Source organism: Apteryx rowi, unplaced genomic scaffold, assembly GCF_003343035.1.
Source record: "Apteryx rowi isolate R43461 unplaced genomic scaffold, aptRow1 scaffold_493, whole genome shotgun sequence".
Taxonomy (NCBI): domain Eukaryota; kingdom Metazoa; phylum Chordata; class Aves; order Apterygiformes; family Apterygidae; genus Apteryx; species Apteryx rowi.
The window spans coordinates 180,429-199,374 of record NW_020450753.1 but is presented as its reverse complement, the minus strand read 5'-3'; the positions used below and the strand labels follow the sequence as shown (position 1 = coordinate 199,374).

General features: G+C 43.1%; 1 protein-coding gene across 3 annotated transcripts in view; it reads right to left on the bottom strand.

Moving 5' to 3' along the window:
* ETS2 (ETS proto-oncogene 2, transcription factor) overlaps positions 1-1,107 on the bottom strand; it is a 15,649-nt gene extending 14,542 nt beyond the window's left edge. Inside the window, exon 1 of one of the 3 annotated variants that reach the window (XM_026079158.1) lies at positions 990-1,107. In XM_026079158.1, coding sequence (XP_025934943.1) covers positions 990-1,019 — 30 coding nt within the window. In that variant the 5' untranslated portion in view covers positions 1,020-1,107. Of the gene's footprint in view, positions 1-152; positions 396-989 lie in introns of those variants that run through there. The other 2 variants (XM_026079156.1, XM_026079157.1) reach the window with 2 other exon arrangements.
* Between the last annotated feature and the right edge of the window lie 17,839 nt (positions 1,108-18,946).

Below are 18,946 nucleotides of genomic sequence, written 5' to 3'. Positions count from 1 at the left end.
CCCCGTCACGGCCGGCGGGGCCTCCCGACGGCCGCGGCACTCGCCGCCTGCCGCCCCGGCTGAAGGGACCCCGCAGCGGCCGCCGCCACGGAGCCGATCGACGACCCTCCCCCGCCGCCGCCACCGGCTCCCAACCGCCGCCGCCGCCTCACCTTGCGCTCCTCCGCTTCCCTCGCCGGCGGCGGCACCGCCAAAACGACACCGCGCCGCTGCCTCTCCCGGAGCCAAAATATCCTCGATGGGGCCGAGCCCGGCCAACACCAACACCGCCGCCGCCGCGGGCGCGATCCCGGCCGGAGCGTCCCGCGGGAGCGGGGGGGGGAGGGGGAAGAGGAGGAGGAGGAGGAAGAGGAGGAAGAGGAGGCGGCGGGGCGGGTGCGCGGGCGCTGGCAGCCGAGGCGAGGCGAGGCGAGGCGCTGCCGCTGGCCCGTGCGCGGGTCTGTGCCGCCCGCCCGGCCTCGCAGGCGCTCTTCAGCGGCCGGGGGGCGGCGGCGGCGGAGCCCGCCTCCCGCCAGGCCCTGCCCCTCGCCGCGCCGCTTCCCGGTGCCGGCGGCCGCGGCGGGTGCGTGGCAACGGGCTCTCGCCTCGCCTCTCCTCGCCTCGCCTCGCCGCGGCTTCCCGCCGCGCCCGCGCTGCTTCCGCGACCCCCCGCCGAGGAAAGCCGGCGGCAGGAGGGCCGCGGCCGGGCCCTGCTGCCCCCAGGGAAGCTGCCGTCCCGCCCGGGCAGCAGCGCAAGCGCAGGGCCTGCCGCTCCTTGTGCGAGTTCTGCGGGTTATTCCTGATTTCCGTGCAGAAGGGGCAGCCGGACCCCGGTGTCCACCCTCCAACGCCACATCCGAGCTCGTGCTGCAAGCGGAAGCGCTAACAGCCCACCTGCGCGGTGGGTTTCAGAAGCCCCCGGCGTTCCCACTGGGATATCTTTGGTTTAGTTGCTTTAACCAGAGCCACAGCACCCCTTTCTTTAATCCCAGCGAAGTATTTCTACTAACCTGATAAATTAACATTTTGGTTAGTCTCATATGCCTATTTACAACCGTGAGGCAGCACCAGCCAGCTTCTTCAATGTTGCAGGAGGGATGCAGTGGTATCAGGAAGCCCAGGCCTCCCGTGATGTTTTCTGAGCTGATCCTCACCCGACTCTGCCGGTTCAAGGGATGCAGAGGGCACTGACAGGAGATAGCTCAAGTAAACACAGCTAGCTCCTAGCTGTCTGTCAGGTAACAGGCGGCAGCTGAACCATCTGTCAACACAAGAGCATGATTACCTTGAGGTACTTCTCCTTTTTGCAAAGAGAGAAATAGTTTGTTTAAGCCTAACTCACTTGCACAAGCAGAGCACTGTGCCGATGAGTGAGGTCGAGATAATTTACTGGAAAGCACGGAGAGAAGAAAGACAATTTAGAGAGGCAGATTTTTTTCCCTGGCTATCCTGGAGATAATTCATGTTGGACATTTTCCACGCTCATTTTTAATTAATGTCTAAGATCAGAAGAATTAAGCCATAAAATCCAGGCATCCATATGAATAATGTATTTTCATAAGTAAACTGACACTTGCTGCTGTGGAAATTCAGCAATTCTGTTACGTTGTGTTGCACTTTCTACAGTTGTTTGGGGGACTTCTTAATAATAAACTAAATCCAGTGTGAAAGGTGTACCGACAGCTTCGCCATCTGAATTTCAGATCCAAACAGCACAGTCAGTAAAATAGAATTGGTGTTCCTCGGATCTTGAAAAATCTAGTCACTACTGGAAAGTGGCAAGGAGCCCTAAGCTACCCAAGGATAAAGTAACTTCACATTAGAAATATTTTGGCAAAGTGAGTTTCCTCAAGGGGGGCTGCAGAGACTCAGTGGAAGGACACTGGACTGTAAGTCAGGAGGCATGAATTGCCTTTCTTATTCTGCTAACCACTTACTGGAGCCGCTTAGCTTTTCTGAATCATTTGCCACATTGGTAATTGGTACCTAACAGTGACTTTTTTATGCCTTGCTAAACACTTTGGGTGCATCTTGCTTGGGGATCCAAGTGTGCTTTCTAGCTCCCTGGCCTGATTGCACCTTGTAGCTGTGTCCTGTTTGTGTGCAGGGCTGAGATGCATTTGCATGCTATCACTTTGTGTGCTCTGGCAGGGATGAAGCCACAGTGTATCCAGCAGCCATCCTGGCATGGATGCTCAGGGGACCTGAAACGCAGTCTGTGTCGTGGAATGCCCATCTCACAGTTTTTATATGCAGCCTTTGATATCTGTAAATGAAAAGAACCACAGTGAAAGAACAGCTTGGAGCCACAATTTCTTGTTGCTTCCACCCTCAACTTCTGTAGATTTCAGTGAACTCTAGGGACCTGAATTGCATTTAGAAAGCTGTTATTTAAGCTTGCTATTACATGTTGTTTTATTTAAATTAATTCCCATTTCAAATTAACACTTGTGTCCTATAGTTGTAACTTTTCTTGTAATAGCAGCCCAATAACTGCTACTTCTGAGTTCTCCACCAGATTTCAAATGACCCTTTACATGTGTCTGAGCTGTGATTATTTTTGCTGTTAAAAAGTCGTAGTCTCTTTGGCTGTTGATGGCACAGTTTTTAGGACCCCCTCTTCTATGTTTTCCCACTATTTCTGGCTGCAGCAAAGGCCAGGTCATGCAACTGTTGCTGCAGGATAAGATTTTTCAGTATTTATTTCAAACTCTTCATAATACATTTTCTTCTATTTAGGAATGTGGCTTGTATTTCATTCCCTATGCTCAAATGTTATCAGGCAAATTATGACAGTAGACTTTGAGAGACTGAGAGAAAAGTCTTGATTGTGCTGATGGCATTTCATATTGCAGGAGAGTCCTGATCTAATAAGGCAACATCTGTTATAATCCTAAGGGAAACCATTAAAAACTGTATGTCAGCTGGATAGCAATTTTAATTATAACACTGACAAAAACAATTATGCCACCCTTTATATAGGGGAAACATCTGTCAAAAAGATAAGATGAAAGGCTGGGAGTTATTTATTTCTTGCTAAATTACTGTTCTGGGATCCAGAGCAAAATGATTAATTTGGCTGTATTTTGCTCTACTAAAATTTTTATTTTCAAAGTAATTCTTATTATATAAGAATAGTTAATTTCATTAAATAATTCTTATTGTTAGTACAAAAATCTTGTTGCTGTCTCCAGTTGCTTAATGGGAGGTTACAGCAAAGAAGGAGCCAGACTCTTCTCAGAGGTGCACAGTTGCAGCGGGGAAAATGCCAGCTGGATAGAAGGAAGTAAATGTTCCCAGTGTGAGTGGAAAAGTCATCCTTGGAGATTCTCTGAACTCAACTGGCCAAAGGCCTGAGCAACCTGATCTAACTGTGAAGTTAGCCCTGCTTTGAACAGAAGACTGGAAGAGAGACTCCCCAGAGATCCCTTCCAACTCGGGCTGTTCTGTAATTCTCTGATCCCTCTGTACTACTTATTTTCAAAATGTAAAAAGTTTAAGCTAGGGAGTCAAAGAGAAAGAAGAACTAGTTTTTGTTCTGGCTGAAAACTCTCGTGTAGTGTAACCGTGTGTTTTGTTTTAGGAATTACCCATCCTCACTRTTGCTTTAGTTCTTATTTGTGCTTTTTGTGTGTGTGTGTGTGCGTGTGTGTGTGCGTGCATGCGTGTCAATCATAGAGACAAGAGGAGGAGTTCTGTATAAATTGGTGAATAATTATGATATCAGCACCACTCTGCAAACTTTTGAGAATTTTTGTTGTGAACCCACTGGTGCTTTCTTTTCTGCAGGACTGTGGGAGAAGGAGCTCTGGTACTCAGTGCTAATTGACTGGAAAGGTAAAAGGAAAGAAGAAGGATAAAGACTTTTGCAAAGTCACTGTACTGGAATTCTGTGATAATCCAGATAGATAAGGCTTTTTTTCAGTCCTTCTTGCTCATAAAGTCCATGTTTTAAAGGACTGCAAGTGAATGTTCAGATGTTGGTTTTGGTTATTTTGTTGCCTTTCTCTGGAATGGTGTCTTATAAATACGATGAGAAAGAATCCTCTTGTTACAGCGAATTAAGGTGAAGGAACTTGCTAGGATTTTTTGAGTATTTAAGTACAGGACATAGTGTGCTTAGGGTAATGGCCAGTTGTTTGAGGGCATAATTTGCCCCCAGATTTCTGATTTGAGCAGCTGCAATGCTAATTTGTGAGTTCATTGGCAAAGATGGGGAGGAGGAGGAGAAGAGTTAAGAGTTGATTGTCGGAGCATCCCGCGGAAGCGCTTTACTCAGCGTCTGTGCACAGAATTCTCACTGGTGCCAAAACAGAGGGGGAAGGAGATCCTACAGACATGCAGGTTTAAGCGTAAAGAGGCGAAAGGTATGCGGAAGGGCTGCATTGCAGCCAGAGCTCCAGAGACGTTATGACTTACTCCTCCAGAATTTCCCTTGCGACACTGGAGAGGACGTAGAGGAGTGAAAACCCTGTTGTGCTTTCAGCGTATACGCTGTGCACTCATCTGCATGTTGGCTCAGCGCCTCTGCCTCTGTGGTTTGGGGCAAGCACATCCCTCCTCCCACCGCTGCAGCGAGCAGTAGGGCTGCACTCATATGAAGCAGCCCTTGCCCGCAGAGCTGTACACGTGTTTGGCCCACGCTCAGGAATGCAGCGTGGTCGATAGGCCTGTGCCTCCTCCCACTCTCTCACACCCCTGCAGTACCAGCTACAACCTGGCCAAATAATTCATTTGCATTCCTTCCCGTAAATAAACAGAGTCGTCTTGAATTTAAAATAAAAGGCCATATATTTGTGCCCATAAAAGTCAATTAACAATGAAACTCCAGTAGGGACCATCTATAAGATCACAGCGTAAAGGGTCTTGGGAAATAACATCTTTGAAAAATAAAGGCCTAGTTATCACGGTTTGAAACAGTAACTTCAAACAACACACTATTATGATTGAAACAAAGGATGAAACTCATTGACTCCATGATTCAAACACAACTAAACCAAAATATTTATACAAGGTTGGGGAAACGGTGGTATCTATCTCTCTTGAAATTATATACAAATGATCTCTCACTCAGATGTATATTCTTTGCTTGGCGAGGAAGAGATTGTTAAAATAAAACAACATCAACCATCCCCAACAAAAAGTTCTCCCCACAGTATTTGGTGAACAAAATTTGACCATGATCATTTCTGTGAAGGCATTTCAGTGAGTCATAAAGTACAGCAAGTTATTTGTGTGTGTCATTATTCATAACACATGCAAACCAACATTAATAATTGGTGTAAAGAAAAAAATACTATGTCAAAGTTTTGTCAGCACGTTTGAACAATAACAAAAATCACTACATTTCACCCAGTTGCATAAAACTGAATGAAGTTATGTAAACTGCCAGCTCAGTAACATATAAAAATTCAAAGTTCTTATGCTTCTGATTTTTTAATCAAGTGAAAACGTTATGAGCATGCCTCAGATAATGTTGTCAATGGACAGGGAGAGATGCCTAACACATGAACTCTATTATTATGTATCATATGTTTGGAAAAACTAAACCTTTACTCTTCATATTAAAGCAGCAGATTAGTTGTTAAACTGTTCAGCCTAGGCAGTGCTTAAGAGATTGCTCATACCATTTTGAGTACATTTAATTCATCTGATGCAGTTTGAGGCATAAAATAAAAAGCACATGTTAATTTTTTTAAGGCCAAGTGTGTTCAGAAACTGTAGAGAATATTTAGTAATAGTTTTTGGACAACTTTGTGTTCAAAAAGGTACACTTCAGCTTCCTTTACCAACAGAGTTTTTTTTTTTATTCTCTGCATTTCATGTACTGCTGATTTCATATAAGAAATTACCTTTCTTGTGTGCAGACTTATAATTCTTATGTTGAAGTCGTGTATAACTCTGGTGTGACCTTCATCACCATATTTGCTCTCCCATCAATGTAGGCGTAGTAAAAAGTATAGTTTTGTATCGTTTTCTATGACTGTGAAAATTGCATGCTAGCAGTTGGTAAGTTGTCACAAATTAAAAAAAATTACATTAGCCCTAGATATATTAATGATGTTCTACAGTCCAAAATGGAGAGAAGCTTGTTTGTTGCTGCTGCTGCTGCTGTTGTACTTAAGTGATAACTGTCTGTGCAAGCATTGGATATATTTTTGGAACAATGACATAAGAATTCTTTCACATAGCAACATACATATCTGCCTGTGAGTGCACAAGCCCCAGCATAATTTGCTGATCATTTATTTTTCCTATTACCGTAGTTAGTTTTTTCAGCCTACTTCATTCCCATCCTTTACGTTCCGCAGCAATTTCCCTTTTCCTTGCATGATCCACTTCTTTTACTTCATTGCCTTATGTTTGTGTAGAGTGCAGCACAAGTCAGGAACTAGGTGGTGGAAGAATTTGTGGAACAAGGAAGTGAACACAGGGTCATATCTAATTGTTTCTCTCTGGGCAAGAAAATGTTATGATTTCATCCATGTGCCCTCCTACTGCATGCTTAGTGCATATGCACATTCTTACATAAAGAGCAGTGGTGAGTCTTACTGTGGTCAGTGAATAAGAAAGATATCTGTGTTTACACAGTGTATTGAAATTCATGGATCAGATCCTGGCAGGTGCTACATGTTGGGACCCACAGGACATGCAATCTTCAGTACCAAGAACATGGGAGAAGCTGTTGGCCTCTTTCTCGTCATATGCAGAAATTCAGGCGTAGACCACTGTAGTCAGGGTGATTCAGACCACTCTGTGTTCAGGATCTCAGCCTGAGGCTTCCAGGGGGAAGAGTCATCTACTGAGTGACCTTGACTAGCATAAAGTCTATGCAAAACTTAGATCCCATTTTAATGCTCTGCTTTTCTAATGGAAGACTGTTCAGGCCTTTGTATCGCAAGGAATTTAACCCAAATCTCACAGAAACAGGAAAAGGAAAGGCAATACCAGCTTTAGCTGTAAGTGGATATATACATTGTTGTGTCCACTGGTGCATACGCTGGTAGACTTGGAAAACTGCCTGCCTTTGATTAGTAGACATCTTTACTGTGAAGCACTGCTCCATCTTAGCCAAGTTGGCTGCCTTTTTGCTTTTACTTCCCCAGAGGCATAATGTCAAATTAGTCATTTTTACAAGAGAGGGAAGCTTTATAACAGCCACAACATACATTCTCTGGAACACTGACAAAATAAATTTGCTTCATACAAATATAAGCAGCAGTTGCTCTATCTGTCCTTTTTTTCTCTTTTTTTACAGTGGGGCAGGTGCAATGCCTATGTCTGTTATCAGTAACTAATACGGCTTAAACAAATACTGAATTGCTCATGTTGTCTAGGTGTTACGTGTAGTCTATTAGTCATCCATCTAGTGCTTATCAGAATTCAGAAAACAACATTTGAGATGAGTCATTAAGATTCATTAAAGGATATCTTTGTCATAACAGCAAATGAAATAGAAATATGGAAGGGATGGGTGGAGGTATGTCTAATATTTGTGGACAACACATGACATGTCAGATTCCAGGAATCTTAAAATTAATGCTGTTTATAAGAATATTATTAGCAAAGCAAAAAGTCAGCTTAGTTATGTTGATCTACCTGAGAAAGCAGATTCTGTACTTGGAGATTTAAATACTTAGGTTTTGTGGAGGACTGGATAATAGGGTATCAGGGAAGCTGATATCCCCAACTAGTGCCAAACTGGGGCCAAACCATAAGTCTTGCTTCACCCCACATGCAGTTTTGTTAGTGGCAGAAACTCAGGGGACTGTGGTCCCCTTGCCCTGTTAGCAATGTCCCCAGCAAAACAGACATTCCTGCATTATGTGACACGGCCAGTTCTGTGGCCGCACAACCCTATCCCGTGCGATCATGGCTGTCTGGCCCTGCATGAAGCCCAGACGCTGCAAGCACTCTGCAGGCACTTAATGACACACAATATTGAAACCACCACCTCTGTGTTGACAGTGGTCGGCAAACCCTCTAAGGGTGTCAGGCTGAGATAAAACAAGGGGGAAACCATTTTCTTAGCCCATGAAAATCTGCTGGAGCTTAGGCATTTTTCCCACAGGAACAACAAAATCAGTCTCAAAATACTTTGTGAATTGTATTTTGGAAAAAAAAAAGCAACCAAAAACTAGCTGCAATGGATCAAACCCTTGTATTTTTTGCTCCTGGCTTTTTTTTTTAAACATGTTTTTCTTTTAAATCTCCTTTTTTGCAAACAGCGGGTTTTGGTGGAGCTCTTTAGACACATCAAGCAAAGGATTCATCTTGTGGGAGAACACTGTAAGCAGTCACTCTCCACACAAATCTCCATGTAGCCTTTTCCCCACCAGCTTGAATTCCACTCTGTGGGCCAGATGTTGTGCTTTTCTCCTCATACAGACGTGAATTTCCATAGCCGAGGAGGCAGTCCCAATGACTGAGCTGAGATTTCTGGAGTCGCTACTTGCTCACAAGTGTGAAGTGGATTGCTCCCTGGCCCTTGGCGGTTAAGTAGCCATAGGAATTTGTTGCTCGTGTGCCTTCTCCCAGCATTTGAACTTTTAATTTGGTGGGAAATAAATTATCCACTTCATTACAAGTTTGCCTTTTTACTGTAGTACAGTAACTTTTCCTTTCCTTGCCTTTTCCTGGCAAACCAGTTTTCTTAACTTGGCTGATTTATAGAAAGGCAGATGCTTGCCCAAAAGTCTTTAAATGAACATATTTTTTCTACTATGACCTTTATAGTAATCATTCATTTGCTTTTTCACCTATGTCATCCAAGTGATTGTTACCCACATGATAGCTTTAACTCTGTCTATATATGGAAACTGAACTTTGGAAGCAATAGGCTCTTTGGTTCCATGCAGGCAAGCTCTGTTGATATCCTTCAGATTTTTTTTTTTTTAAGCAGAACTGGTATTGCTTTTAATGTTGCTAAGTAAACCAAAGAAAAAATAACTAACTGGTGTGTGGAACTCTTATCTCAGGGGAACACGCACTTTGGTCATGCGGAAAACACACTAAACATTTTAAGAGACAGGGATTTTGATCTCACCTTCTTTGAATTCCTTCTGTGCTCTCACAGAAACACCTTGTTTCTGGGAACTTATGCCCAGTGTGTGCCAGGTTTAAGGTAAGTAGTCATCTTTAAATTCACTTTCTCTACACTTGGACCCTCTGTCCCTTCCCAGTGTTTTTGCAGCTTCCAGCTCTGCTTCATTCCGGTGAAGCTTTTGCTTGCCACTGAGAGCTGCCAAACACCAAATACCTCTGTGACAGTGGTGCAAAGGTGTTTTCCAAAAGGAACTTACTGGACTCCCATGCAGAAGGGCCAACATTTGTGAATTTCACCTACTGCGAAAAAAGGTTGAGAACTGTGTATAAAATGTCCCATAAATCATAAGTAATACATCTGCTTCCCACAACAGACATTTTTACCATAAAAGCTTCCCTCACTTTCTGTAGGTCTCTGTATCCTGTGTCGTTACATGCTCCGGTGGAGAGTTTAGTTGTTGAGAAGGAGGTGAAGAGGTCTTAAATGAGCATACTTTGCTTCTGCCGTTTTCAAGGATATTGAAAATACCTAAAGGAATGTAGTTTTCTAGAGTATTTCATTCTCCTGCCACTGCATGTACACCTTCCTCTTCCCTTGAAAGGAACATGTCCCTGTAGGAAAGTTTGTTCATCAAGTACCAGTTACATGAATTCATGCTTTCCCAGCAAGGATATTTTTTAGTTTGTATATAGCTTAAGGAAATGAGAATCACGGAGTGAATCAGCCATTTTTTTCTTCTGGCTTCCTGTTTCCCCCAAACAACTTTTGAACCCTTTGGTCAACTTTAACCAAATCTGGGAGGGATTTCACGGTCTGAGGGAAATAAAGTTCTTACACATCTTAAAAAAAAAAAAGAGAGACAGTTGAGTAGATAAAAGACACCAGAGTTAATGCCCCCATGGAGATAAAGGCAGAAATGTGGGAAGTACAAGTATATTTGTTTCCAGAGAATCACAGAGAAATAAATGTTATTAAGGAGAACCTTTGATCAGAGCTCACATCTTACTGGGCTTGAGATAAGAGCTTGCATCTTATTAGCCATGAGATAAGCCACCCTAAGACACAAGTTACAGGAGCCAGGCATCGTTTGCTCTGCTGCTCACAGAACTCCTTGTTGCTTTGGTAAAGTATAATGTTTACTTCTACTCAATGGTTTCTTATCACTGTTTAAGCTCTGTCTGCGCCAGCTCTCTTGCGGTATTTTGCGAGGCATGAGGGGAGCCCCAGGCTTGCCTTGCTGTTTCGCTATTGACTGGCTGAAGAGCAGAATTGCTGGGATCAGCCTTAAAAGGGTGGCCAAGTCTGCAAGTGGTGAGGTTGGGTTACTCCCAGGCTTCACAGGAAGATGCCAGATGGACCCATTCCTGCCCAGACCAGATCAACAGTGACTGAAAGTCCTGACTGTCTGAAGGCTATTCAAATGCTAGTAATTAGTGAGTTGGCAATTTCATTTGGCAAATGGCCACTGCCATTGGTACTTAGGTTTGTCAGATCTTACCAGAACGGAGTGAGCAGGCACAGAGAATGGGCACCTATCCATCCCTAGAGAGAGAATCAGATTTCTTGCTTTATTTCAAGAAGATTATTAATGCCTCCTGTTGCTCTTTTTTCTGTGATGTGCCAGTTCTGTAAATAATGTGAGGACCTCATGACAGAAGTTGCAGTGGGAAGTGTGGCAGAGTCCCTTCTGCACTCTTCTCCCTACTGCAAGTATCTTCTGTATTTCAGTGCTCACTACAAATCTTACCTGTTTCCCATGATTTCAGTATTTCATTATGGAGACTGTTTCATATTCCAGTGTGGAGAGTACCCAGAATCATAATGGTGGGGATAGGAGATTTTTTCAGGTTCCTGATACTAGGGAGGCTGATCATGCAGATGATGATCTTAAGTGATATATGTATGTGTGTTTAGCAAAGGGGAACTTGGGACCTATTTTTGGGTTTCCAAAAGTAAAACTTCCCCAACTATCTAATTGGCATCTTTTGTCAACAGTAAATTCAAGAGCAAACTTGGAAAAGCACTTAACCCCAACTCTCCATGAAACGCAAAAGTCAAATGACCAGTTATGCTCTGTACTTGTTTTCATCCTCTGGCTCTCTATTTTCATGCTTGCATTAGCTCCCAGGGACTCTGTGAGAGTCTCAGTTGGGTCAGGTTTTGTACAAGCAAACCTTTTCCAGATATCTGCCATCTAGTTTAAAGACAGCAGCAGAACACAGAAAGGCTAGAATTTCATGATGCATAACTGACAGGTTTCCGGCCAAGATTTACAGGAGGAGAAGTTAATTATTGCACAGGACAGCAACAATGTTTTTACTGTGTCCTCAAGAAGGAACCTACTGGATAACCAGCTGCTTTGCATTTTTCAAGTGGAAGGAGGAGCAAAGTCATTGTGATCTGGAGTACAAGGAGGGTGAGGGACCAGGTGAGAAGGTACAAAAGTGGGTGTGTAGGAAAGACTAACTCTTACGAGTCAAGCCCCTGGTAAGGGCTGGAAGCCTGTGGCTAATGCGATGTAAAGCCTTGAGATAAAAATTGTTAAAGTGACAAGCCACAAAGGTGACTTTAGCGGCAGTATTTTGAGTAGAATTTGAGTGGGGAAGGGTTGAAGTTGGAAAAGGCAGAGAAAAGATTGCACGAGATGAAAGGGAAGAGAAATATCCATTAGAAGAATTAATTCCACATGCCATTGCTTCTCTGCAGGACAACAGTGAAAAGTCTAGAAATAGTTAAACAATGCCTGTTTTTCAGTGTCTCTCCAAGGTGGATTCCAGATTAATTCAAGTTTCGTAAGGTTTCTTTCAGTGGAGACACTGGCAAGGTCTTTCTCCTCTACCCAGTTGCTCTTTTTCAGTAAGCATAGGAACTTAATACATTTGAGACCTCCAGTCTCCTGCCAAATTTGACTGCAATTGGCTAGGGTTCAAAATTTCTTAAAGGAAAGCAGACAGTCACCTCAAACATACTGCGATTGCTTATTTCCTTATAAAACCATGATAAAAATAGCAAAATACCTGAATCAGCCCAATGGCTTTTAAATATCAGTTCAACTCACTTTAACGAGTTATATACTGTAAGATGTACTTAAAAATATAGCATATTTTACTTTACTAATTTGAGTTAAAGACATGCCAGAAAGGGCTTTTGGTGAACCATTAATTAAGAGAAAAAGCTCCGAGAAATGTTGTTAATGTATTGTGCTGTTGGCTAATGTTTTGGTTCTCCTACTGGGATAACACACTGCTTTAGCCCCAGTAATGACTTCTCTGAGAGATGGCACTTCTGAAGAGCAGGTATTTGAATAGACAGTTTGAATATTTGATAGCATACTTTGAGATGTTTGGATGCACTGGTCATTTAAAAACAAAATCAATAGGCATGCATCTCTAGGGAATAGTAAACAAAGTTGGAGTCATTCCTAATTATTGGGACATAGCTCTGTCATCAGCTCCTTCTCTAGATACTATTATTTATAGAAATAATTATTATGCAGCATTTAAATCTGGGATGCATACACTACTTTAATTGGGGACTGAACTTGTATTTGGTGATCTGGATTCCTATCCTTACTCATCTGTCTATCATTTATAAAGATTATATATCTGGAACGTGACCTGTACATAATTACAATTAATTAAGTCATCAGCAGTATGCTGAAAAACTTGCATTTAAATCAGGGGTTGAATAATTAAAGCAATTAGTTAGAACTGACTGTTTGTAATACGGCTTCTTGAAAATATGGAATAATTGCTAATCTTTTAGGCAGAGATGGACAGAACATCAGTCTGGTATTTAAATTTGTAAATGTGAATTAAGTGAGGTAGTGCAAATATGAAATCCATTTTTTCAAAATTTCAAAGATTGTATAAACTGGTAAATGATTGGCAACCCAGTGGGTTATTTCAGGGCACGCTTCATTTAGAATGTCCACTAGCACCTTCAAGCTATTAAGAAAAATCCCCTCCTTTGCCTTTCGTTGTTTTGATTTACAGTCCTTCATTTGTGTGGTTGCTCAGGACAGTGCCACTCAGAGTGTAACAGTTCTTATTCCACACCCTGCTCTTACACATGCTGCTAGTACTTGTCCTTACATGTAGGTACAAGCTACAGCATGGCAAGTTATCTAATGGTCTCTATACCTCCCTTGGCAAGTTCCCTATTTATTATTTATTTCAGGAAGGCGTGAGGGAATCTAACACCCACGTTCTGGAAACTCACCTCCCCGTCATCCTGCATTCACAAACTATGGCAGGAACGGGAACACCACGTGTGGGAGAAAGCGAGAGGAAGAGCTCAGCTCACGGGCGGTTTTAGGGAAACCAGACCAAGGCTCCCCTCCCGCCTTCCTCGCCTTGGCTCAGGCTTACGAGGGAGCTTCCTTAGCGTGAGCTGAGGGTGCCAGCACTTTGCTTCTGGGCAACTGGCCCAGACAGTGCAACCCTGAGGCCTGAGGTAAGCGCTCTAGCTGGTACCCAGGGAAACATCGGTGACTCAGAATCGGATCTAAATGGGAAGCTGCCTAAGCAAGCCAGCCCCGCAGCAGGAGAGCCTGCCCCAAGCTGCAGAGGACAGGGGTTAGCTGTCTTACTCAGTGCTGTCATCAGGTGGTGATGGGCGATACTATCTGAGTCTTTCCCAATTCCGCTGCTGAAAAAATGTGTCATGGTACCAATAAGTACCAATCACAGTACCTTTTGGAGAAAGGGCCGGGAATTTCTGCAGGTTGTGGTGTGGTGTCAGTCCCTCCACTCCCCTCTTCTTCCCCAGCCAGCAGCATCTCCAGCAGGCCCACAATTTGGCAGCGAGCTCATGTTCTTCGTTTAGGACTGGTAACTGCATTACACTTGCATCCAGTATATGCTGCCTGATTCATTTGGTGGTTCTAGATTTTTATTTCTCTCTGTAGCAGAGCCGATTGGCTGTGCCTTTGTTTGGCATATTTTTGGCTGTGTCAGGGACAATATGCTTTCAGGGACACATATGCATTTTGCAGAATTGGGATAATTTCCTCCTATTTTTTTTTTTAAATTCCAGTTAATGAAGCGCTTAAAGACTGTGACTCAAGTGGAAATTTTGCATGCTTAACATTGGGCATATACACAAAACAGGACTGGTGGGACCTTGACAGGATACCCCAACTCACCTCCCTGCTTCAGTGCTTTGTTGAAGTAGGCTTTGTGCTTTTAAAACAAACAGAACTGCAGGGGCTAGTGATTCAGTGTGTTGTATGTGGGGGATGGCTCCTAACCAGCTCGGAGATATTTATAGAAGTTGATAAAATGATGCTTCAGAGAACACCAATCAGCCTGCTCAAAAGAGGAAATAAGATCGCAAGAGACTTCAGGAAAACATTACTGTATTTTTAATTATCAGCCCTTTTGATGTTGTCAGCCCGTACCTTAAGCAACAGGAATAATTGTTTAACTTCCTTCCTATTTAATGTGGTCATTTTATGGCTTACAAAAATGGCTGTTGCTGGGAACACTTACATTTAAGGCCGGGGCTGTGACACACAGGGGCCGAGCCGGGGGAGGGGGGTTCAGGCTGTGCAGCTGCCCCAGCAGCGCGGAAGCATCTCTCCTGGAGCCCGTGGCGGGCTGCCTCGCTGCCTGCTGCAGAGCATGTGTGTGCCCCTGGCAGCCCCTGCAGCAGGCTCTTCCTCCTCCTCCTCCTCCTCCTCCTCCTCTTCCTCCTCCCTGCAAAGTGGCCACCAGCTTCCACTCCTCCATTCCCACGAAAGGCAAAGGCACGCTTGTGGCGTGAATGCCCCTGCCCAGCTCCACACAAAACTGGTCGCTTTGCCTGGTCAGCCCGCCGGGCTGCATAAAAGGTGGGAGAGAAGAGATTCGCTCGCCTTGGCGCGATGCCAGGGCTTTTACTGGGCCTTGTATTTCTACAGACCGTTATCTGTCACTGTAGGTTAGCATGAGTTATGAAGCACTTCTCAGTTGTGCCTTTCTGTTGCTCTACTATTATTTTTATTTTTAAAGAGGAGTTTGGGTTCTTAGTAATTATTGCTTTATTGAAGGGCCATGTCATAATATTGGGCTCAACTTCCTTCCAAATTAGGCGTAGGACTTTGAAACAAGAACTGCTCTGCTAGGCAGCTCTGTATGCGCTCAGTCGTTTTGTGAACTGCAACTCCATCTGGGCTCTAAGGCATATTGTTTTTCACAGGAAGCTTGCATTTACCTCACAGAGTCCGCTGAAATTTAAACTTGCTGGAGCTGAAATGTTCACCATATATGGTATCAACATATTAATAGATGTCTGTTGAGTCTGTGAATGAGGCTGAGCCCTCTGCTTTTCTGCTTCTTTCCGAGAGAGCTGGAAATTCTTTGCCTGACAGTATTGTGATACAGATTTGCAGGCAGATTTGCAGGTGCACGACAAAACTTGCTAGCTGGTCTGGGAGAGGACAGTAGTTCTTGAAATTAAAGAAAAGAAGGCAACAAGTCCAAGCTGTGGAATAAATTGTTTTGGTGCAAATGGAGACAAAGTCTCAGTGGGTGCGGGGGGGAAGGGTTTGCCTTTTGGTGTTTGCTTTAAAAAAATAAATTAATGAAATGTACTTGAAATGTACAGAAATGCACACGTCTAAAATAAAAGCAAACTTTCATCATCTTTTACACTGTACAATCAAGACTACAGTACTGATTCAGCCTGTCTTAACAGAATTTGGCCAGTATTGAAGATCTGGTCCTGTAACTGAAACCTGAATTTGTTGCTCAGTTTTTTTGCCTCATTTTATTAGTCCTGATGTGGATAAAATCTCATGACCTAGAGCAGAACATCTTCAGCCCTTCAGCCAAATATATCTCAGGTCAGCATGTTATCTCAAAGATCTTTTGACATTGTTTATGCCCACAAAAAAAGAAATAGTTAATATTCTTTCAGTCAAAACTCTTGTCTTTTCAAGAGTTAAACTTTCTGAAAAGGCAAGCAAAGTATGATGCAGTGCACAGTATGTTCCCTGTTCAGTATGATTGCCCATGGTTCAGCACAGGGAAAGACTTCCATACACAGTAGACTCACAACATGCCATGGAGATGGTCTTTAGGGCATGGATTTCTCCTCCACAGTATGGAAAGAAGCTTGGATAAAATAAGCAGTTCTGATTCCTTTACCACTGACCCCAAAAAGGATACTCTGAGGTTTTGAGTCTGTGTAGTAGGAAGTGAGGCTATTTAGTCAAGGAGATTCACATTATTCCCCACAGCTCCTTGGATCCTCAGCTGAAAAGATAACACTTAGAGGATGATATTGCCTTGTATGCAGCTTCCCAGAGGGAGTGTTTGACTCCCTGAGGAACTTTAGGGAATAGTAGCCTGCAAGGAGGCTCTAAGAAGTTGCTTATACGCAGGTGCCCTTATCCATAAATCCTCTCCTCAGAAAACAGGGCTATTCTGGGACTGCAAAAATAATGGCACAGATCTTTAGCCCTGTACAATGATTTCCTTTATGGCAGAAGATTTCCTAGGTAGCTAAGTATTCAGCTGTATAACTCCTTTGTGTTTTTTGAGAAGTACAATGTAGCTGCAGTAGCTGCAGAAGCCAGGTGCTGTCTTAAGCTGAAGGAATCATCCTTAAACTAGGAAGGGCCCGCTTCTCCAGTAAAGCAATATATCTTCTTCAATGACCCTTCGTTATTAACATTATTAACGTATTAAACCTGGGGAAGATGGGCCAGTATAATCTGGTAGTGATACACAGTGCAGAAAATGACCTGTTTGAAGAGGAACTTTCACAATTCTTGGGTTCTGTGGCTTTTCAGTTTCCCAGTTATGCAGTAAAGAACATCTGTCGTAGGAAAACTGTAACCCCTTGAGAATTTCTCCTCATGCCAATAAACTCAGGCCTGAGCATTCACATTTCTATCTTTGTAAACATTCTTAGCATATCTCTTCTTTGGGATATATACAAGCTGTACTGTACTAAAATGTGGTTATATTACTTCTGGCTGATTCAGTGCGTCATACTTTTTGGTGCATTTCACTTCTTTTGATTGTCACCAAATAACTTTCAATGAGACAATTTTTTTGTTATGATAGCTGGTGAATATTGTGTTGGGGGAAAATAAAAGTTAAAGCTGAAATTTTCTAATCAAAGTCACTGTTCTTTGCTGTTTGCAGTTTGAAAGAAGACAATGCACAAATGAAAAAGACTGGTGGATGGATGACTCAGTGTAAGTATTATCTGATGTTTTTGAGTGAACGACTGTTATAAGAACTGGATGAACCAGTGCCCCAAAGTTTGAAATTTACTCCACGCACTTATGATAAATGAATTTGTTAAAGAATATTTAAGAGTTTGAGCAATCTTTTGAGACCCTTTTTTAGTACTACAGCCTTAGTGGAACACAATTTTCAGATCTTCTGTGTGATGTGAGACATAGAGATTTTAGTATATTCTTTTCTTTTTCCAAGATGGAAACAAGTTTAAACTGTGTGTAAACTCTCCTTCATGCTTAGTTATGCATAACAGGATTTAGAACAGTAATTCTGGCAGTGCTTTTTCTTTTCCTCTAAAATGCATATTTTCCATTAAGTAGTAAAGCTAATGAATGTTGCTACTTATATGAAGCCTTTTTTCCAGGTTACCAGTGAATCACTTCAAGCTGTGACCTTATCTGATCTTGCCTGCTCAACAGGGCTGGGACTAATCAATAGTTGGTGAGATTTCATCATAGACACCGTGGGTGCTGCAGGAAGCATTCTGGTGATTAAGCATTTGACACTCTTTCTCTCAACCATTACTGAACCTCTGTCCCATCAAAGCAGTAGTAGGACTCTTCAGTCTTTTGAATGGGGCAGAAAACAGAGATCTTCAACACCCATTATTCATAACCATCTAATGGCATTTTTTTATTTGTGCGTGCAAGAGCAGGGCTATTCATCTAGGGAGTTCTGGCCAGATTCCAATTTCAGTAATTGTTTTCTGCCTAGTTTCCTTCAGTTTCAGTGTAGATTGTTATTCTTTGTTTCCTAACCCAAGATGTTAAACTACTGTTGTGAGTGTATCCCAGCCCAGAGCTGGGAACAGTGTGTGGCAAATGATGATGTGATTCTGCTGCCTCTAAACTTTATCAAGTATTTTGAAATGCTCTGAAAGGCCTCTCTCTGTAAAAGCCTGGTACAGCTAGCATCCTAGTGGAAACATCTGGACAGGGCTAGCCTTTCAGCTTCCTGGGCCAGAAAGACTTCAGCTATTGAGGTGCACAGATATAGTCTGATCTTCAGTTTGATGTTTAGATCATAGACAAAACTAGTGTTTTTATCCTGTGACAACCTCTGAGAGTTAGTAGTGTTGGCGTTAAAGTGTTCTGTAAAAAGTACAGGGAATGTCTGAATGCCTTTCTTGTTTGTTTGTCTATGATATGTAAAGACAGTCTGGAAAGCCCCTGGTGTTTGGTGGTGGTGGCATTCTCTGAATGCCTCCATTTCCCTGCTCGGTGTGCAGAAATATAGGGAATTTAGCAGCTGACCTCCTGCCCTACCTCCCCACTTCTGTTTCAGCACTCCCCCTTCAGGGACAGAGAGAGCTTCCAGCCCATTTCTCCAGGCTAACAGCGGACTGAGGGGGCACAGACCTGATATATCTGATATTTCTGATATTTCTGAGAATCTGAGAATCACTGAGGTGAACACAAGGTTTTAGAAAAATCATCATCCCCCTCTTCCAGGTAAAACATCCTGGTTATGAAACTCATTCAGATGATTTCTGTACATCACAAAAGAGGCCAGCTCCATTCCCCCAACTTCCCTTCCCATTTCAGCTGTGGGTTTTGCCTGGGTTGTTTCTTTGCAGCAAAAAAATTCTGAGGGATGGGGGGAGAGATTGGCACTCTTGGGTTGGAGCTAGATCTGATCAGACAAAACCAGACAAACACAAACATCTAAGAATCAGACTTCGCTCAAG